The sequence below is a fragment of the Gouania willdenowi genome, chromosome 4 (genome assembly GCF_900634775.1).
Source record: "Gouania willdenowi chromosome 4, fGouWil2.1, whole genome shotgun sequence".
In the NCBI taxonomy this organism is placed as follows: Eukaryota; Metazoa; Chordata; class Actinopteri; order Blenniiformes; family Gobiesocidae; genus Gouania; species Gouania willdenowi.
In genome coordinates this window covers 18,279,683-18,301,355 of record NC_041047.1, presented here as the reverse complement: position 1 = coordinate 18,301,355, position 21,673 = coordinate 18,279,683, and the positions used below count along the sequence as shown (strand labels likewise).

Genomic DNA, 21,673 nt, shown 5'->3' with positions numbered 1-21,673 from the left:
TTAACAGAACAACATTTCCCATGACTACAATTCCTTGTCCGGAAATGACGCAACACAGTTTCCGCTTCAGTCAAGGGCACTGACAAGTATCATTAGCTAAAGTTAGCAGCAGCAGCAGCAGCACACACGTGTGTCCAGGAACACCAATAAGAGAGTGTTTCATTGAAGGACTGCGATAGAAATGGACGGGTTCGGCTCAGACTTCTCAGCAGGAGCATCTGGAGGAAAAATGGACACTGGGACCATCATGGAGCAGGTCAAGGTCCAGATCGCTGTGGCTAACGCTCAAGAGCTGCTGCAGGTAAATCCATAGGGGGATAACAGAGCCTGGAAACGGCTGTACATGTTGTAACAGTGACACTGTTATTATGTCAGAATGATGGTGTGAATGTGGAGTGATGCACAGTGATGGCTGTAGCTTATTGAGAGCATTCATCAGCTTCATGCTGTCAATAGGGATTATTCACTTCATCTAAACACGTGTTCATTTCAACATTTCGAAACTCTACCTGCGTGTACAACAGTTCTGTAAAAATCCATCCAGTTGTTTAAAATGGTCGAAACTGTTGGATTGGATTAAAAAGTCCCCTTGTTTTTGTCTTGTCCACAGCTCCAGATGGTTTAGGTAAATCCAGTTCTGTACATAGTTTCCCTAACCTTTGTGTCAGGAACAAAAAAGACATTTTTACTATTAAATCCTGATTTACTTTGGTTTCCAGAACTGACCCAGGAGTTTTAAGTGTGGAGCTTGCATGTTCTCTTTGTCATAACATGGGTTATCTCTCCAGGTGTTTTTATGTTCCCACAGTATAAAAATACGTGCTTTTGGTTTATATTGGAGTATTTAAATTGTCCTGTCAGGGAAAGGTCATGTAATGATCCGTCAAACACCCAATGTCATGCAACTCCAAACAGGACAAAACCGATGTAGAAGATCAATTAAACAAATAAATATTATATTTGTTGTTGTTATTCTTGATAATCATGAGTTCATTAGTCACTATTTAGATGACAACACAAACAGATTTGATACAAGTGCAAATTGTGCTGAGATGGCAATTTAGGCAGTGGCTATCTATACGTAACACATTACAATATACCGGCATTCTATCCGTAAGCAACGCCCCTCATTGGCCAGTGTAGGTAACGTGATAGGTGCACCACGTGACCTTAACTGGCCAATGAGACTCTACGCACTTGTACATTAGTTTGTATTAATATGTCAACTACGTTAGGGACTAATTAACCCTAAACGTAACCGTAAACTACGTTACGGACTAACCCTAATCGCACAGAATGGTCACGTGACTTCTAGTACAGTCATCTTTTGTATAGATAGAAAGCTGGTATATGGATACGTATTACGTACTAGGAGATATTTCCGGCAATTTAATGCAGTTAGCCTGACAGGGGTGTTTAACTCTGGGGTTTTATTTTGAAAGGGAGAGTTGTTGCTAGTGGATGTCGGGCACTTGATCGTGTACCTAAAGTAATAGTTGTATGATATTTCGATAGAATAACTATGAATACTTTCTGCAATTTGTTGAGTAACTTGATTTAGTGATATATGATACATTACTCAAAATTATCTCATAAATAGTCAGTGTTTTCTGTATTTGCAGGGAGAAATGTAACGAGCCTTTTCTCTGTGTTTTAGAGAATGACGGACAAATGTTTTAAGAAGTGTATCGGCAAACCTGGAAGTTCATTGGATAACTCTGAGCAGGTACATTCAGCTAAATGTCTCATCAGTTACTTGCTTTTTACAGTGTATGAACATCATTCACCCTGAACTAAAGCCTCAGTGCTGCATTAGGTCATGTTGATTGCTCTCTTTTCTCACCTTGGCTGTTCTTGCCCTCGCAGAAATGCATTGCCATGTGTATGGACCGGTACATGGACGCCTGGAACACAGTCTCCCGAACATACAACTCCAGACTGCAGAGGGAACGTGCTCGCATGTGAACATTTCACTGTTTTAGCCCTCTACCGCAAAGACTAATGAAGAGCAACACTGGAGGTCTCAGGCTGTGCACAGGTGCATCACGTCAGCAGATAATACCTCAAAGATCAGTAAAACAGAGCCACACAGTGACTCTATGGACTTGTGAATCCCACAACAATGGAACAGTTTGCTAATAGTCATTATTTGTTTTTTTAATGTTGGAAGTGATTCATATTTTGTGTACAACGTCCAGTTTGATTGGAAACGCTAAAGTGCCCGTTGGAGAGAACTTGCATAAATACAGCAGGGGTTCACTTCCTTCCTCTGTCCCTGAACGAGTAAGCAGGCAAAGAAAATACATCAATGGCAGTCTGAAGTCAGACAAACTTTTTTTTTTTCCTCACTCTACAAATATTATTCTGACCATTTAAATTTTGACAGAACAAACCGTTGTAAACCAGCCAACAGTGACTCTCGAGCTTTTGTAAAGGCTGAACACTAAGAAATGCAGTTTTCAAATGAAGATTGAACTGAAAGACGACTGACAAAGCAGTTCAAACATGAGAATTAATACTTGATCAGAAATATTATCATGTACTTCCCTCCACTCTGTGTCTCAGTGGAGTTTTGCCTTTGCCCTCTAAGCAGGGCACTGAAGCACGGCTGTATGTGAACAGTTTCAGGAAACATTGATTTCTTGCATTTGCTAAAGGTTAGAAGGGATCAAAACTTGTGAGCCCAATATGTGATTGGAGATATGTATGCAAGCACCAAGAATGCTTTTATCATGAAAAACGAATAAATCCTCTCCAATTTACTAAGTGCTTTTTGATTAAACACACTGGTCAGAATCCCAGATTGCTTGAGAAGAAATATCCTTTTGATTCAGTTAATTTATTCTGATTACACGAATATCTAAAATCAAAATGAAGTAGCATTACTTTTCTTTTTGTTACATGACAGAAAATACAAAATAAACCGAAATAATTAACTACATAATTTAAAGCTAATGATGCTATTTTTTAATCAGATAAAGACAGTGTAGATCTTCCATAAAGGATGTAAAAGCCTGTAATTGCTGCTCGAAAGTCTATGATTTCCACTGTAAAGTTGAAACACTCAATTTGTTGACATGTCAAAAGCTTTGCACATTGCATTATGGGTTGTGGAGTCCTGCAGTCAAATACACAAGTGTTTCCCTTCATTGTTAGTGTTTTTTTTTTTTTGTGTTTCTTCTCTAGATAAGTAGGACAGTGATTGGCTTGACATTATTTTTGCTGTAGTTTTGTTCATAGAACATTAGCCATTGTTCTTCCCACGCAACTTTCAGTCCATAAAAACCCCAGAAATGTGTTGGGAAGTGATTTAATCAAAGTTTTTGAGGGTGAACACAAGAAATGACTAAGAATGAAGTAAAAACATGTCTATGGAACTCCACATCCCACAATTCAATGCACAAAACTTTTCCTACAATGCCAGCGTAGGAGTGTGTACTGTGGAGATCAAACCAAATTTCCGAGCGTCAATTTTGACTTTTTAAATATTTTTTTTTTGAGCAAACAGTCTTTTTGATCTATGAGGCCTAGTCTATATACTTACCTGATAAAAATATTGTCTCTAGCAGTTTTAAAATTAACAAAAAACACATGGTCTCAAATAAAAGTAGTGATGCCAGAATCCAAGAAATCAGCTTTTAATGGCTGAAAGTATTCTCAGTTTAATTCAGATGTTTGCATAGTTTTAAAACAGCACCAGTTTGTAATAATTCCTGTGAGTCAGGACGGTAAACTGTGGAAGATTGGTCTTTGTACAGTACATTCATGGAGAAGGCTGAGAAACTCTCTGAGCTGGTTGATCATTCCTCTGCAGCGTGTCACAAAGGTAGGTGTGAGTGTATCCATCTTCTAACAGACGTCACACGAGTGTAAACTCCAGGAAAAGCCATTCGCCCACACCCATGTCCCCAGCTTGTCACTCCAGCCACAAACCACTGACCAGAGGGCTGACGGCAGGTCAGAGGCCCACCAGAGTCTCCCTGAATCAATGAGAGAAACACTGTTCGAGTTATGTCAGAGAAAATAACCTTTAAAAATGTTTTATAGAAAGGTATTTGCAAAGAAGAGATAGAATGGTAAGAAAATGTAATGTTTTAAAATGTAAAGAGCAGCAATCAAATTTCTACTGCTGGAACATAATATTAGCTTTCACTAATTGATTCAATTTGTGCTATAAAACCTAAATCATCTTTCTGTGTGCCTCCTCCAGTCAGCCCTCACATCTAACATGCGAGTTAATTTTCCTCTGCTCTAGTTTATATACATGTATTAAAGCAGTGGCCCTAATAACTATTAGCCATCCACCTGCTCAGAGACAACCAAGTCTGCATTTACAGAAGTTTAAGGCTGAGTAAGAGACCCAGTATCTTACCAAGCATGTGTCTTTGCCTCCCTCCATGAATCCAGCACACATCATGTTGGCAGATAAGGCTTTTCCATAGGAATGCTGGCAGTCGTCCTGTGCTATAATGTTCACTGCAGCTTTCTGTAGCAGGTTGGTCAATGAACCTAAACAAGTAAAGTACATTTTATTTATAAAGCGCTTTTCACAGATAAAAATCACAAAGTGCTGTACAAACAAAGCTGAAACTAAAACAGCAGCAACATCACAAAAGGATAATAAAAGAGAATTTAAAACAACAGAAGGAACATCATTAAAAGTTTAAAGCAATTTAACTAAAAGCGACGTTCTTCATACATCCATCATCTCCTGAGGCTAATACAGTAAGACATGTCATGGTTAGATTGTAAGATTGGATTGATTTAATAGACTACTGTGATTTGATTTAATGTTTAGGATGTGGAGGTTTAAAAGTCGAATGAAAGCCCAATTATTTATTATTACAGTAGTATATAAATAGGCATATTACGTATGGCCTTTTAACAAAAATCATACTGATAGGTTAACATGAATTAAATACATAAATATTTTATACTATATATATTCCCTAGGTTAAAAATGTTTGTAGAGATTTCTGTATATTCTAGTGGTTCTCAAACTGGGGAACGTGTACCCCTAGGACAGGGGTCTGCAACCTGTGGCTCTTTGACTCTTTTGCAATGGCTCCCTATAGCTATAAGAAAATATTAAAATAATGAATTGTTATTTATTACAGAGGGTATTAATGGTAAATGACATTGACACCAAATAAAATCATGATACAACAATTTTTCAACCTAAAAATAAATCCCATTGTGCAATAACTATCAACCATAAACTTTCCTCACACCTGTGGTTAACCTTCTGTTTTAAATTCATGGTAAAATAACTAAACCAACAAAAAGTGACTAATAATATTATTCGTCATAATTGTAACTACGTATAGAGTTTTCTACACTATGTTGTCTTTATTGAGAAGTTATTTTTTTGGCTCTGGAATGATTTAAATCCAGGTGAGAGGAGGAAAAACTGCTGCCCTAGGTACACACAAACATTTCACTTTATTATTCAACATTATAGATTTTTTTTTTTTACATGCGCACAGACTTTTTTTTTAATCCATTAATCATAATTTGTTGCACAGCTCTTTAAAATACACCAAAAGGTGAAGTTTAAATTCTAAAATGAGCAAAAAAAATAAAAAATAAATTAGAACAAAATGAACAAAAAGGCCTAAATTCAAGGTTAATGTTGGATGAGACACAAATAGATCATGTATATCATGAGCTAAGGGGTACATGGGCAATAACGTTTGAGAAACACTGTTCTATGTCAAAATGGTTCTATTTTTGAGGATTGTGTTCACAGTCCCTTGTGTGTCCCTTGTATTCTTTTCTGAAAGGTTGCAACCTTAACACCAGGTCACCCCGGGTTTTAAAATTAATCTTTGGGATTATAAGAAGACCCTGGCCTGAGGACCGAAGGGTGCGCCCTGGAGTGTAAGGGGCACAGCAAGTCAGTGATGTATTGAGGAACCTGACCATGCATCGCACGGAAAGTCAGGACTAGAATTTTACACTCAATACAAAAACTGACTGGAAGCCAATGAAGACTGGAAAGAATGGGGGTCATGTGGGCTGTTCTGGGTGCACCGGTCAAAACCAGTTAAATGTGTTATGGTTACAAACTGATTCGCTGCCTCTCTGGGCTCATGTTGGGTAGACTAAAGTCTATATTTATGGCTCACCCTGAGAAAGAAAGACTGTCAGTCTAGATGGCGATACATGGTTGTAGAGGATGACTAGATGGATGCTATATACAACCATATTATTATTAGAAGTTTTAGTACAGGGGCGTCAAACTCATTTTAGTTCAAGGGCCAAATACGGACCAGTTCGATCACAAGTGAGACCCAGGTTTTAGACGAAAAACGAACAATTTCAACATTAACGTGCCCAAGTTTGCACATTCAGTTATAAATTAGACAAAGTATGGAAGGCATCAACAATATCTACGTAATAATGGACAGATACTTAAAAGTCCTTTGATTTACCTGTTTTTTGACCAATTTTTATTCAATTTGGGGCAATTTTGTGGAGTCATTTGAGAAAAATTTCAGGATTTTGGAAAAATTTAGAGTTCTTTCAACAACAATTTCCAACTGAATTATTTGGTAATTTACACAATGATACAATGTTTTCTCCGTCATTTTCAATCTCTCCAGCGGGTCGAATCAGATGCTCTGAAGGGCCGGATTTGGTCCCCGGGCCTTGAGTTTGACACATCTGTTTTAGTAGAAGTTTTATTGGTAGGAAACACTCCACAACAAAAGAATGATTAAATAGAAAATAATACAGTCAAATTCTGTCAAAACAGTTTAACTTAATGTTTACAGCATGAATTATAAAGATTTGTAAACTTTTTTAACACACAAGTTGTGTTGTCTGTTAAAATCCGTTACAATTGTGTTGTTAGAAATTAATCTGAATTTTCTGGTTAGGTTGAAGCACCTCACCTCCTTCCCTTGTGGATCCCCAGCCAGTGACGTAGCACTCTGTGTCTACCAGGAAGTTATGGACTGGTGAAGGAAGGCAAGCTGGCTGGACGGTGTTTGACATGGGGACTGACACTTTTAGCTCCAGCAGAGCAATATCATGGTCCATGTTGGTGCTGTTAAAAGCCGGGTGGATGATCACCCTCTGGATGGGAACAATTAAGGATCCCACTCTCAGTACAGATCCCAGACTTACAGTCCAGAGTGTGGGACTCAAATCGCTGAGGATAAATTAGAAGGTGCAGGTTATTTTACCAAGGTCACAGCAATGTCACTTAAGATGAAAACAATTTAAAAAAAATCATCTTCAGTACCCTTTGAAGCAATGTGCAGCAGTCAGTAACCATTTACTGTGAATCAGCGTTGCACCACAACGGTGAAGTCTCTGGTGCTGAAGGCTACCAGTCCATGGCCACTCTCCTCTGCGTGCTGTCACACCACCCACGATCCTGTGGGAGTCCAGTGCGGGGCGCAGCCCACAGTCTAACACAGCACAAGTCAGAGGCACATCTAGAATTCAGCCATGTTTTGTCCCTACATCATATTAACGACATACCACAGTTTCTCTCATCGGCTCCGTTCAGGCAGTCTGGGGAACCGTCACATTCTGGGTTGACCTTACTGATGCACAGAGTGGAGCTACACTGGAAGCTTCCACTGCAGTTTAACACTGGAAATGATAAACTAGTTATAGAAACCAAAGTCAGTAACCAACAGAGGTTGACTTTACTCAGTGGAAGCTTAGGACCTTACCAGGAGAGTGGGAGAGTAAAGCTGACACATGATTGGTCGTCGTTACAGAGGCTGATAAATCATTGGAGGAGCCCTCTGTGACTGGGACCGACATACTGGGTTCATCCTGGATGTAGTCATTGAGCATACTGGGGTCTGCATGCTTTAGGATCCAGTTGCGGAGCCTGGTGATGCGGGAATAAACTCCAGGTTTGTTGATCTTTGCACAGCCAACACCCCAGCTCACCACACCAGCCAGGAAGAACCGGCCCGGGGCCCCTTCACAAACCAGAGGTCCTCCTGAGTCGCCCTACACACAACATGCACACCCTTTGTTCTCCTAAAGCATACATGTGTACATCCTATTCAACTTTTGTGACATTAAAGCTGATATCTGGAGTTTCTGAGAAATCTATATTTATGTATGATTCTTTTTAAATGCGAAAAAATACCTAACTAGTCTTTTACTATGGTCTACTGCCGGTGGTCATTCATATACATTAATGTATAGAAGTCCCTCCTTCGTCCTATAGACCCCTATACAAATGGAAACAATCGCCCAGTGAGCCCAGCCAATAGGCTTTGACTTCCTGTTTTTGAGACCGTCAATCAAAGTGAATGCAGAACTGTGCACGGAAACAAGGTTGCGCGTCACAACAGCAAACAGATAAATATGATTTTACCTGACCCATAGACCTATATCAATGCAACCTGATGCAACCTTGTTATGTTCCGTGATGCGTGTGCAGAAAAGTAGAGGTGTGGCTTCTGGAGGTTTGGGAGAGGCAGGGGGAGCAAGTGGAGCTGTTTAGGGCGGGACATTGAGACGTTTCTCAGAAACTCCGGATATCAGCTTTAAAATACCTTCATATAAAATTTGATTGACAGCGCAGGCTCCACCCTGTGACATATTGATATATCAAGTAAGTAAATCTGATTTGTAGCTGTAGCAAAGTCATTTAAAGCACGCAAACTTAGTTGTGTTTGTATATGAAAAATACACAATGTGCTAAAATAGTTTTTAGACATTTAGCTGACATATTTTAAATATTCTTTCGTCACATTTAGATAATTTTTCACATTTAAGACAGAAATTCATGTAAAAAACCCGTTAATGAACCTGTAATTGTCAACAATATGTTATATTTTCACCTTCTCAAATATAAATCTAGTTAAAATAAAATGCAGTATAAAAAGATGTGGGTTTTTAGTTTTTAGCAACTAGCCTCCAACTACCCTAAAAAAACACAACCTAGCAGCATTTGTAATACAGAACAGACATAATCAAAAACTAATTCTAGAAAGAAAAGAAAGTCTTAGGGATCACCAGAAATTTGTGATATCAAAATGGGGTCACAATCCCAAAAAGACTAGCAACCACTGATCTAAATCAAAAAGTTATATCTAAATCTTAATGTTAAATCTAAATGGTCATCACCATATTTTTTACATTATTGCACCTGAAATAGAATATATTCCTATTTTCTATGCCCTCTTATCAGGTACAGGATTAGTAATTGGACGTAGATCATACAATTGCTACATCCAACACAGTGGCAGGAAACCACAATACACATGTTGTTCAATGGAAGAATATGAAAGCTCTGTACAGAAACACCAATAGTTTTGTCATTATTGTAAATTAGATTTCTCTCTCTTTATTGAAATCAAAGAAGTCTTTGAATTTTTTTTGTTAAGTATAAAAATCATTTATATTTTATGTTTAGTTCAATTTTCTAATTATTATTATTATTATTATTTTTTTTTTAAACCAACTTTATGGTTTTGTTTTTTTTCTAAATCATAAAAAAATCCCTTCCTAAAAAAAAAATCAGATGGAGTCTGGTTGATTTTTATGTGATATGAGTCATTACATAATAAACATTTCCTGGTAAGTGATGCCGTGCATTCTCTTGATATCAATAACAGACACATTTAACAGAATCTAGGACTGACAGAAGGTTATTGTTGTTTGGGACACGTCGCCCGAAGACACGGAAACTTTGTCTAAGAATGTAAGATGAGATGTCAGCGATTGATCTCTCTTTGTGTTTTATTAGAGCTGCAGAAAACACTCTGACCTGACACGAGTCCACCTTGCCCTGCAGGAATCCAGCACACATCATGTTGTGAGTCACAGCCCCTCTGTACACGGATGATTTATTGCACACCTTAGAGTCGATGATTTTCACTATTGCTTTCTGAAGCGTGGAGGGCAACCCAACTACACGAGGAGCGGAACAAGACAAGGTTATAAGACACATTGAGTAATACACTCATTAGGAAACTAATGTGTGCAGACTCACAATCAAACTGGTGCAGAGCGCCCCATCCCGACACCAAGCAACTCTGGCCAGGTGAAAACACGTGAGACGTGGAGGGCAAGCAGACGGGCTGAATGTAGGAGCTAAAGGTGAGAGGAGTTTCCAGCTCCAGTACGGTCACGTCATAGTCAGTGGTCATTGAGTCGTAGAATGGAGACAAAGTTACAGACTTGATATTAAACTCTTTGGCCTCGGTTTCCTCCCCGCTAACCAGTCGGGCCCCCACCAGGGCAGTCCAAAGTTTAGGGTCATCATTCCTAGAAACACAAAAAAACAACTTAAATTGCTAATCCTGTTGCTTGGCAAGCCACTATATCAGAGGTTCCCAACCTTTTTCGGGTTGTGACCCCATTTTGATGTCACGAATGTCCTGCGACCCCAGAAGCATTTTTTTTTTCTTTCTAGAATTAGTTTTTGATTATGTTTATTAAAGTGTGCAACAAAAAAAGAGTAGCCAGATTTATTGCACAAAGTGTGCCACCTCACATATTTTTATACTGCATTTCATTTGAAACAGTGCTAATGCTAAGATAATGTTATTGCTATGTAAATACTACTAGCCAAATGCTTGGCTGATGCTAAAGCTAGGTTAGTGCTAATGCTAGGTTAATGTTATTGCTAGGCGACTGCTAATGCTAGGTTAGTGCTAAAGCTAGACTAATGTTAATACTAGGCTAATGCCGTTGTTAAGTTAATGCTAAGTTAATGCTATTGCGAGGCTAATGCTAACATTGGGCTAATGATAGCTAATGCTAAGTTAATGCTATTGCTAGGATAATGCGAATGCTAGTTAATGCTAGCTAATGGTAAGCTAATGCAGTGTGACGCGGGCGAGCACCTGCCTCCTCTCTTGCATTTTCTTCAGGAAATGCAAATATTCTAGTTTGACACGTATTCTGTATTTGAAAAAGAATAATAATTCAAACATGTTTAAAATAAGTTGTTTTTTAACCAGTTACTAGACGTTTCAGATGACCGCGTTTTAGTTCCGACCCCAAGGTTGAAAAACACTGCACTATACATTTGAAAAACAAAGGGGAGGGGTGTCCTTATAAAATACTGATGGATAATTAAAAATGTACAATATCTCATTTAAATCCAACAGCATTGGAAATGAAAAGAAAGCAACAGCTGCTGCCAACCCTTCGAAGCAGTGAGCAGCACTGACGAGCCAGCGTTCATTGATGATGGAGGCTCCACAGGCGTGGTGTCCATGAAACCTCAGACTGACCTGCCATGGCAGCTCACCCTGCTGAGCATTCTCACCGCCCACCACCCTACTTCCCATGGCAGGACGGGTGCCACAGGCTGAAGGGGAGGAAAAATGGGTGAGGGACAAGACATGAGCCATTTCTAAAGAACGTGCTAATAGAACAGTGTGTAAAACAAAATGCTCTGTCATCGAGAGGGTTACAAACCACAGTGAGCTTCGTCTGATCCATCCGCACAGTCAGTGATGAAATCACACTCTGGATTTATTTTGGTGACACACTCTCCATTAGCACAGGTGAATGTGTTCTCAGGACATCTAGCTATTCAGAGTGTAAGATAATAACACACAAACAAAAAAAAGTGCACAGTTATCCCACAAGGACATTTCATTGCCAAATATGAGATTTAATTTTTCCTGACAAAGAGCAACAAATAAAATATTTCCACTTTCAGAATAAAGGACGTTGCACACAACATAAAAGCAGTTGTTTGTGAGCTCACTGAGTGCAAAGCAACAGAAACAAATGCTAAAACAGAAGAAAAAAAACTGAAGGACCATATTTATATATTTTTCACATGTCATTGTGTGTGCGGTGGATCTGTGGATAAGCTTCAAAGAACAAACAAGCACATTTTAGGGAGACACATTGTTGAGAATTAGTTATCGTTTGTTCTTTAAACTTTTGTTTGTTTACTAGTGTACTACAAAGCTGGATTTCCTCTTATCGCACTAACTTACGGGATTTATTCTGTGTGTGCTGTACTACGACGCTGAACCAGGACCAGGTTATGAAGTGGTCTGAGCGAGTACAAAAGTCCCGCCTCCTGACCAATCAGTTCTCTTAAAACCACCTGCCCCAGAAAGGGTGGGTCATTCTGTGAACACGCTGCTGCGCAATCTGGTGTGACAGCCGACCGAGAGAGAGAATATTTAGAATATTAACCCGATGACATCCTATAGGAAAGATGTAGATTTATATCTGATGAACTGACCTACATTAGTCAGCTGATAAAGCCTGCGTGCGTCAGGCCCTTTCAGATCAATAAATTCATTCATTCATGTATTCTGTGCTGATGCAGAGAGTCTCAGTCCTGTAAGATAATACAGGCTGTAAAAATACAAATATTGTCCACCTTGAGATTATTGTAAAATCTCTCTAATCTAAGCATTAACGCTCATTAATTCCTGCGTTCCTTCCTTGCTGCGTTTACTGCAGCCGATCCGATATCAGCCTGAAAACAAATATCGGATTCAATTATCCAAAAAATTTCTGATTTTTTTCATTTTCATTTTTTCTTTTTTTTTTATTCAATTGTAGAATGCTGTAGATATTATGTTGAAGGTTAAAATCTATGTGACCAATTGGTTATAATTAATAAGTGCGTTTTTCTCATACCTACTGTTGCTGACTATTGTTCTCTGTTTGAGTAACATCACTTGATCAAACCTTTTCTAACATTCCACACTACAAAATAAGTCATTATTATTTTTTTTTTATAAAAATAAAAATAAATAAATAAATAAATGTATGTATGATCTTATGTATCGATCAGGCTGCAATATCGGTATCATATCGGAAATGAAAAAGTTGTATCGGAACATCCCTAGCAGCAACAGTGTCGTTTTTGGTCTGAATTATCGATTGTTATTCTTATTATTTTTAAAGAATTATTCCTCAATGGTGACGTAAGTCTGCATAGTTTCTCTGTTTGTGATTGGTCCGACGCTGCAATCTCCACCTCTTCCACTGGAGCATACACGTCGCCAGGCTGAAATCCCCTGTCTTAAGTGAACGTGTTTATATCCTGCTTCGTAGGACAGGGGCTGTCTGAAGGAGAATGTTTGGTTAGGTGAAGCCCGCTAACGGAGAGATATCTCAGATATACTTATCCAGCTTCGTAGTACAGGCCCAATGTTGTGTTAAAAAAAGATTGTGTGTTACATTGTGTATGTGTGTTGCTTGAAAGGGAATGAATGAATGTTTTACAGTTTAACTCACCCATCATCTCATCTCCAATGTTATAAAATGATTTTCCACTGGCTCCTATAGTGAATATAGAGGACAACATGAGTTGACAGCCGATGAACAAACAGTTGCTTTTCATTTCTCACACATTATCATCTCAGACCAAAGACACTTAATAAATCACCAATGATTTTAAATACCCAGTAAAGCCATTGCGCTAATCCGTCCAAACTCCGGCACCTCCAGTGGTTTTCCGTGCATGGCCGAGCTGAGACCTGCTCTCAGCAAATCCTGAACAAAGTTGTCTGAATACTGCTGGATCTTGGACACAGTGAACACCAGTCTGAGTGTCACCATCACATCACCATTAATGTTACTGCGAAGATGAGAAAAACGGTCAGCTCATAGTCCTAAAAAGGCTTTAGAATATTGAAAAGTTTTGAAGTGAATTACCCATAGGCAACGATATTGCTGTCAACATAGTGATGTGATATAGATGAGGCCATAAAGGTGTTTTGGATCTAAAAAACACAGGACATATCATTGAATTACTTAATAAAGAAAATACAGTTTAGTCAATGTGTTGGATGTCATCACGAACCCTGTTTTTTAGAACTGAGGACAATATTATGAAGAAACCAGAGTTTTCATCCTGCAGACGGACATCATACTTCAGACCTTTTAACTCCACGGTCTCCATGAAATAATGCTGCTCCTGCACCAGATAAGCTGATGGCAAACACATTAACATAAAAATAATAATTATAGTCACCAGATTTATAGCAATATTTGTGAAAATTTGAGATATTTTTTTCATACAAATATAATGTCAATCTAAATGTTAAATATTAAATCTATAAATAAATATTGAATCTAAATGTTACATTTAAATGCAAAATCTAAATGCAAAATCTAAATGCAAAATCTAAATGCAAAATCTAAATGCAAAATCTAAATGTTCAATCTAAATGTCATGGGTGAATCTAAATATTTAGCTAATTCACAAATTCACCAGAGGAACCAAAATAAAATATTAAGATTTAACATTTAGATTTAAATGTAACATTTAGATTTAGATTCAACATTTAGATTAACATTTGGATTTCAATTCAACATTTGGATTTAACATTTAGATTTTGATTCAACATTTAGATTTAGATTTAACATTGACATTATATTTTTACGAGAAAAAAATATCACAAATATTGTTTCAAATCTGGTCAAAAGTAACATGATCAACAAATTCACATACGTTTTCTAAATGTTGCAAAAAGTTGCTGTTTATTCGAGCATGCACGACTTTACAATCGGTGGCCCATAAATAAAAACAGATTGATTAGACGGACATATTGTCACATGTATCACACTAAAAAGGTGTCTGCAGGTCTTATCCAAAGTCAGATTATAAAATGAGGACCTACCTACAATAAGACCTACAAAGATGCCAATGATCAGGAAGAAAAGGAGGAAGACTACAATCGTGATCCTGTTGCAACCGTGGTTTGAAGGAGTGGAAGCAGTTCTCGGGGAAGCCCACGCTCCTTCTTCCTCTTCCTTCATCTTCTCCATCATGGATTCACAGCAACAGACACCAGTCAGGATGAAACGTCTCCACTCATCATTCCTTGTACATAAAAAGACTAATCTATGAAGACATCAATAACAGGGCATAACGTGAGTGGTGAATGAAGTTTAGACAAAAAACATTTTTGTAAAAGTTTATATAATTTCAGACAAAGTCAATACAATAAAATGTTTATGTACTGAATGGGACGGAGCTGCTGAGAAGAGAAGTTTAAAAAGCAAAGAAAAAATGGGTAATATTTACATTTTAAAAAATTATTAAAATTTGAAGTATAATTAGATCTAACAGTGGTGACAAATAAATAAAATGTTTGTTCAAGTAATGCAAGTGCATAATGTTAAAAAATATATATGTGTGAATACAAATAGAGGGAATTCAACATTCAATGCATATTTTGGTGAGGTCTAACACTTTTATCAAAACTATTTGATCAATCAGTATTCAATTTTTTATTTTTTTTTATTAATTCCTTTTAACTCTTAATTTTTAATTAATTAATTAATTTATTTAAATCTGTTTGAATCTAAATCGTAAAATCTAAATATTAAATGTTCAATGTAAAACTTAAATGTTAAATCGAAATGTCACGATTTAAACTAAATATTCAGCGAATGTGCAAATTCAGTGGAAGTACCAAAATAAACGCTAAATAAAATTTAAAAAGTACAAGCATTGCTGTAAATCTGCTCAAAAGTAACATGAAAATATTCACATGCATTTTTTTTAGCTAATGTGCAAAATTCGCCGGAAGTACCAAAATAAAAGCTAAATAAAATAAAAAGTACACAAATTTCACAAACGTTGCTGTAAATTTGCTCCAAAGTAACGTGAAAATATCCACATGCATTTTTCTAAATGTTGCTATGCAATTTAGCATGTGCAACTTTACAATCGCACCTCATAGAAAATCGCCCAATTTGGCAACCATGCCAGAGATGAAAAGAGGGCAGTAATTGTCTAGTCTAGCGCGTAAACTCAAACCAGACTAACATATAGATGCGTATTCCCAACAGATGTGGGTAAAAATGAGTGAATGACTATCGGTGAAGCTTTGTAGAAGCAGTGTAAAGAGGCGGGAGGAGCAGCAGTGTTCAACAATACCTGCTTTATGTCTCAGTGGACACTCACCTCTCTGTTCTCCTGCTGCTGGGGACGCGGAGCTGAGCTCTCCACGGCTCAGGACCGACACACGGACCCACACGGCCGGAGGACGAGGTGTGGGTCCTTTTAGTCCACCTGGAGGGGTGTGGATGTGGTGGTGGTGGTGGGGGGCGTGTTGTTGTTGTTTCCGTCCCCCCGGGTCTCAATCTCACCTGTTTACCTGAGGGAGTCTGCTCGGCTTCACAAATCCACTTCCATCCGTTTCAGTCCCTTCAGTCCCTCCCTGATGTGCACAGGCGTTAACACTGTCACCCCCCCGAGTAAATAAGAAATAAATAACACCCTCACACAAAGCTGGAGAACCATAGGGATTTACACAGGTGTACAGGGACAACCAGGGACTGAGCTTTAGAGGAGGGGCCAAAGCTGCAGCTTTACCACACCAAAGAAACCATTAGCCTCCCATAATGACCAGTGACAGGTGAAAGGAATAAATAAAATAAACTGTGTGAAGTTTGCATGTTCTCATGGTTCTGTGGGTTTCTTCCTATGATCCAAAAACTGTGGTTGACATCCCTGAACAGGACCTGCTGCAATAATGAGGAAATAACGTTGGTCTGATCCAACTGATGTCCTACTGTAGATCAACGTCAGGATAATATTATTTTATTCTAACCATATGCACAAGGCCCACAGAGGAAGAGCAGAATTAGATTAGGACCACAGGCAGAACAGTATTACAGAAAGCAAGATGTAGTCATAAGAATTAGACCATGATTGGATCAAGGAGGAGAAAAAGGATGTAACCTCAAGTATTAACAAATTGATGACGAGACATCTGTGGCTTATGCACAAGCCTTATTGATGAATAATAATCGATCTTTTTTAAGGAATAAACCTTCTGTATTGTATCTAAGTCAGCATCCTCTGCAGTCTCTCTTTTTGTTCACACTTTAGCCAGCCAAGAATCAAGGATCCTGGAGGTAAATCAAGAAGGACCCTCAAATTATGCCGAGGAAAAAGATTCTACAGAGTTTTAGTGAGTCTGCGTTCTCCTTCTTTAGGCAACAGAAGAACCTATGTCCAAAAGTTCTGGCAGTGTTCACTTAAATAGATAATAAATCCCATCAGAAATAATGTATTTTAGAAGGAAAAATACCTTTAATGTGACTGAAGATAATGCCTGTTCTGAAATGAAGGTGGCAGAAAACACAAGGTAACTTTAGAGCAGACAGAGTACCAAGCCACAATCAATGGACATGCAATAACCAGTGTGTAGGAAAAAGTTTAACAGCAAGTCCATGAACCTATAAAAAATACAAGGTGAACTCATTCAGGGGAGACATGTAGCCCCCCCAGTTGATTTTTAAGTGAGCATGACTGAAAAGAGAATAGAAAAAATAAATAAATTTTTATTTATTTCACTCTTTTTTTAACATTTTCACATGCAAATGGTTAAAATGTAAGATATTCCATTTGATGAAGGCTTTGCCTCGCAAATTACAAGACTGAATCTGCTGCAAATATCTTGTTGGCAGATACCAAGGCACACCCTGATTATAGTCAAACCTTCATATTAACCAGGTGGTTATACACCTAGGGCTGTTGGATGCAACAAACACCAGTTTAACCATTCGCATCACTGCATACAAGAGGAATTTAATTTTATCATTTACAGCTTTTGACAAAAGCGGGAAAACACAACAGCATCACATCTGTATTCATAAACATCCACTCCTCTTTTAACACTTTCAAATGTATTTTCAAAAAAGGTGCTGTGAATGCTCCTGCCCTCTAGCAGCTACCTTCTGAAGCGTTATTTAAAGCTGCAGTTGTTTTAACCTGTTCACTCAGCCTAAAGCTAAGCATTTAATGCCACAAGTATCCAGATGTCAACATGTTGTAAAGCTTTTCTCTACACACTCCCTTTATGTTTGACCAGTTAGCTACAGTCTTATTATAAACCCAGTTTTAGGATACACTTCAACTATAAACAATGTAGAACTCCTACAGGCTAAACAGAGTAATTAACCTGTGGATTGACATTAGTCAGAAACACTTGTATTATTAATGTCGATGAGACAACACTTGATCAAACAGACAAACAGCAACATAGGCAAAGTTTTCACTTTTATTTTCTTATCAAAACCAAAGAACTGTAAAAGGTTTAACTAGACTGGATAAAAAGAAAAAGACTCTACTGTTAACACTTAATAACTCGGAGGCTCTTTACAACACAAATTTGCAAATTACAGAAAAATAAAACTGAAGTGCATTCAACAGTCTTTGACATATGAACTCAGGATTTCTAACTGAAGATAAACTGCTCTCCTGCATGAGTTAGTAAATGGAGAGGGTGAGCCATTCCAACATGAACGTGATTGTGTGCGTGTAAATGAAAATGATGCTGACTCAGCGTTAGCCATCCTGCTGCTGTATGAATGGGTTGGGTATGGCCTCCATGCCGTCCTGAGGACAGATGAGCACCACAGATGTTCCTCTGCAAACCACCAGTCCAAGCTGCCTGGTGTCTTCTGTCAGCTTCAGCTGGTCGTCTGGATCTGTACACGAAATGATCCACAAACAAGGGCTCAAGTTTCCAACTGTTGCAGTTATTAAACAATCTTCACCACAGGGTTGGAATGTTTCTGTGCCACAGCTCCATAAAGTTTTAAAATGTTTCAAAAGTACTCTACTTAAATGGTTTTTTTGTATCCTTTTGTTTCGATTTAGGGTGATGATTTTATGTAGGTTAATTGTTTTTTAGTTTGCTTTTTTTAAACAGGTAATTACCTTGAAAATAGTCTAAATTATCTGAATGAAAAAAAAAAAAAAAAAGAGTTGAAATTGTGATTTTACAAAGAAGAAATCATAAGATTTTTTTTTTCATATCACCCACCCCTAATTTTATGTTTTAGGAGAATTTAAAAAAACTAGACAACACAATAAACAAGAAAAAAATAATAATACAAAATTCAAACAGAAACCACAAAAATAATAATTGTATTCCCTCACCTCGCATGTACTCGATTGTTCCATCCAGCACCAGGTTGAGCAGAGGGTCAAACCCTTTCAGGACACCACTGGCTAAAAGAAAAACACACATTCTGTTAAAAATAAAAGGCAATTCAAAGATGGGGCTGTACTGATAAGCTCATCCTCAGGCTGTTCAGGTTAGCAGCAGAGCGACGGGTTGTCTAATGTGCAGCAAAGTATTGTTTACAATTAGAAATTTGAGTTTTTCCTGGAATGATTACCGATAGGCCTGAGGGGTATTCCATAAAGGAGGGTTAACAAACTCTGAGTCTATCCATAAACTCTGGGTCAACATACCCCGCGATGGGAAACTCTGGGTATCTGATTCCATTACAGCTGGTATGGAGTATGTAAACCTTGGGTTACTTACGTGCACGCACGCGATAAAACGCCATCATCAATGGATCAGAGATTACTCAAACTGCCATGACAACCAAATGGAAGAGTGATTTATTCACCGTAATGGGTGAAATAAGCCGGTGTTTGAGGAATATGAGCCTGTTCTAAAGGTGTGTTCAGTCTTCAGTGACTATAGTGGCTTAAATCACCCATAATTAGTCACACTTTTTGGTCGCTTCATCACTTTATTGCTTCAGTGACGTGACGAGCGATGAATAATGTGAATAAAATGTGTTTGAGGAGACGTGGCAGCAGCATAGGATGGCTGCATAGAGAGCCCTCCATACACTGGATATAAAGACAGTGGCTGCCGCTTGATATCGAATCAATTATATTGATTGTTAATGTAAAAATGTCGCCAGAGTCATCTCGACATCCTGAAAAATGTCATAAAAAAACACTGAAGCGGGATGCGAACCTGCGAACCATCGCTTCCAAGAGCGGTGTCACAATTCACTGCGCCGTCATACCTTCAAAGATGCTTGATCTGAATGCATCTGAAAGTGGATTCATTTAAATTGTCATCTTCTACTTTATATTATCCACAGGTTTGTATTCAGGGAACTTTACTACAGACGTCAGTAGATGTTTTAATGCAGATCAACCTCTCAGTGACTTTCACTTAATGCTCTGCATCCACAATGTTAGAAAGAAAAACAACATTTGCACAAAAAAACCCCAAAAAATAACGTACAGCAACACAACATTAGTAATGATGTGAGCACATCTGTGGTGTGTGATGTGACTAATGTGTTTCAAAGAAGAATGTTAAGGTTCATTAAAGTGTTAAGAAACGATGTTCAGGTGGGCGGAGCCAGGTATAAACCCAGGGTTTCTTTGATAAAACCTGCCAGTGACCAGATTTAGTTCACGGACAATGTTACCATGGTAACAGACTCAGAAGATCATACCTCGCATTTAGGAATGGGATACTCAGAGTTTCCCTCATTTGAGCCCGAACATACTCAGAGTTTGAACATAACCCGCTTTATGGAATACCCCTCTGGGAAATATATCGAGAGTCAAGATGTATCGATATTTCTGTTTTGGCGATACAGAATATTACAATATTGCCTATAATTATATATTTATTTTGTAGCATATTTTGTATTAACATGCTAAATTAAAGAGTCGCTGAATTTGGTACTTCTCAGAACAACATGAAAAGCTCAGTTAGATGGATAGCTGAGTGTGTCCTAACCCAGACATCCCTACACAAGCCACACTACAGAACTCACTCACACGTGCTGTCCCTTAGAGAAAAAAAAATCTAAAGTTGCACATATTCAATGTGCACATTTGAGAAGTTACATTTCATCAAAAGGAATATTTTCAACCTCTTAAAAAACATCACATGTTACTTGGTCACAAATCAAAGAGCTGACATCAGCTTCTCCTATTAACTACCTGGTAAGAAAAGTCCATTTGGACACATTCTACTGTGCTGCTGCGATATAAATGTTCATTTTTCATGTTTCTACTAATTTCTAAAGCATTTTAAAGATTTTCCTTTTGTTAATGTCAAATATTGATTTTAATAAGGATTATTTAGTGGTGTTATGATATAGACGAGCATGATCCGCGGCCCTCATTTTGGGAACCTCGGTACAACCCTGAAGGATTTACTGACCTTCCCGTCCTCCCTGAAACTTCACACGGATCGGTTTGTCGATGTATTTGGACAAGTCGAAGATGCTCTCCTTTTTCTTCTTCTCTTTGTCCTGCAAACACACGGTGCTATTTAGTGTCAGCTTAGCTTAGCGGGGCTATTATACCAGACACACACTGCGTAAATTCCCTTCCACATTGTTAATAAAGACGTCAGACCTTTGTTATATATATGCAATTTGTTTAAAATATCTGAATGTGTCAGTGAGCAGAAAGGTAAGAAAGAAATTGAATGAGAGCGCAAAATGCACGCACTCACCGCCATTTTCGCTTTTTGACACGGAAGTAAATGTGTGACCTCACAGATGTCCCACCAATCAAATCACAGAGTGCATTCAGCTGACGTCGTCTGCGTGATTAATAGAAATATATTTTTTCAAAATAAAAGTAAAACAATACACTTTTTTTGATACATGATTAATTTTTTTATATATATTTTTTTACAAAAATCAAATTTGAGAATTGTTCTAAAAATAGATTGTTCACCCTCATTAAAATGCTAAAATAAATACATGAATAAATAAAGACTAAATAAACATTAGATATGGTGTAGTACAGGGGTCTGTCACATAGTATTGTGTCGTTTTACTATTTTGAGCAGGTCATCATCAATTTTTACGGACTCCCAGACATGACATAGTAAAGAAAAAAAATTAATAAATTTGTGGCCACAAAATAGACATTGACATGACATGGTACTATTGTGGCACCGAA

The 21,673-nt window shown here is 37.9% G+C and overlaps 3 protein-coding genes across 3 annotated transcripts; 1 reads left to right on the top strand and 2 right to left on the bottom strand.

Annotated features, from left to right (window-relative positions):
• The first annotated feature begins 49 nt into the window (after positions 1 to 49).
• timm13 (translocase of inner mitochondrial membrane 13 homolog (yeast)) lies at positions 50 to 2,762 on the top strand. Its single transcript, XM_028444710.1, has 3 exons — positions 50 to 301; positions 1,658 to 1,726; positions 1,867 to 2,762. The coding sequence occupies exons 1-3, from the start codon at positions 182 to 184 to the stop codon at positions 1,963 to 1,965; spliced, it is 288 nt and encodes a 95-aa protein (XP_028300511.1). The 5' UTR covers positions 50 to 181; the 3' UTR covers positions 1,966 to 2,762.
• A 992-nt stretch (positions 2,763 to 3,754) lies between these two features.
• On the bottom strand, positions 3,755 to 16,221 carry tmprss9 (transmembrane serine protease 9). Its single transcript, XM_028444706.1, has 16 exons — positions 15,884 to 16,221; positions 14,592 to 14,815; positions 13,772 to 13,899; positions 13,624 to 13,691; positions 13,371 to 13,546; positions 13,204 to 13,248; positions 11,410 to 11,523; positions 11,134 to 11,299; positions 9,974 to 10,248; positions 9,749 to 9,891; positions 7,689 to 7,977; positions 7,492 to 7,605; positions 7,250 to 7,418; positions 6,897 to 7,156; positions 4,373 to 4,509; positions 3,755 to 3,980 (listed from the first exon to the last, which is right to left on the bottom strand). The coding sequence occupies exons 2-16, from the start codon at positions 14,740 to 14,742 to the stop codon at positions 3,819 to 3,821; spliced, it is 2,397 nt and encodes a 798-aa protein (XP_028300507.1). The 5' UTR covers positions 14,743 to 14,815; positions 15,884 to 16,221; the 3' UTR covers positions 3,755 to 3,818.
• Positions 16,222 to 17,969: 1,748 nt separating this feature from the next.
• lsm7 (LSM7 homolog, U6 small nuclear RNA and mRNA degradation associated) lies at positions 17,970 to 21,284 on the bottom strand. The gene is made up of 4 exons (XM_028444818.1): positions 21,219 to 21,284; positions 20,922 to 21,012; positions 18,872 to 18,943; positions 17,970 to 18,417 (listed from the first exon to the last, which is right to left on the bottom strand). Exons 1-4 carry the CDS (start codon positions 21,222 to 21,224, stop codon positions 18,275 to 18,277), a joined length of 312 nt encoding a protein of 103 aa, XP_028300619.1. The 5' UTR covers positions 21,225 to 21,284; the 3' UTR covers positions 17,970 to 18,274.
• Between the last annotated feature and the right edge of the window lie 389 nt (positions 21,285 to 21,673).

Bases quoted from the DNA above. Each gene is read 5' to 3' on its own strand.
- lsm7 (XM_028444818.1), bottom strand. The intron at 18,944-20,921 runs GTCAGTAAATCC...TTTTTCTTTTAG, and splicing joins GTTTCAGGGAGGACGGGAAG to CCAGTGGTGTCCTGAAAGGG. The intron at 18,418-18,871 runs GTGAGGGAATAC...TTTCGTGTACAG, and splicing joins AACAATCGAGTACATGCGAG to ATCCAGACGACCAGCTGAAG.
- timm13 (XM_028444710.1), top strand. From the start codon at position 182: ATGGACGGGTTCGGCTCAGACTTCTCAGCAGGAGCATCTGGAGGAAAA. The intron at 302-1,657 runs GTAAATCCATAG...TCTGTGTTTTAG, and splicing joins ACGCTCAAGAGCTGCTGCAG to AGAATGACGGACAAATGTTT. The intron at 1,727-1,866 runs GTACATTCAGCT...TTGCCCTCGCAG, and splicing joins CATTGGATAACTCTGAGCAG to AAATGCATTGCCATGTGTAT.
- tmprss9 (XM_028444706.1), bottom strand. From the start codon at position 14,742: ATGATGGAGAAGATGAAGGAAGAGGAAGAAGGAGCGTGGGCTTCCCCG. The intron at 9,892-9,973 runs GTGAGTCTGCAC...CTCCTCGTGTAG, and splicing joins CGCTCTGCACCAGTTTGATT to TTGGGTTGCCCTCCACGCTT. The intron at 7,419-7,491 runs GTATGTCGTTAA...GTGCTGTGTTAG, and splicing joins AGCCGATGAGAGAAACTGTG to ACTGTGGGCTGCGCCCCGCA.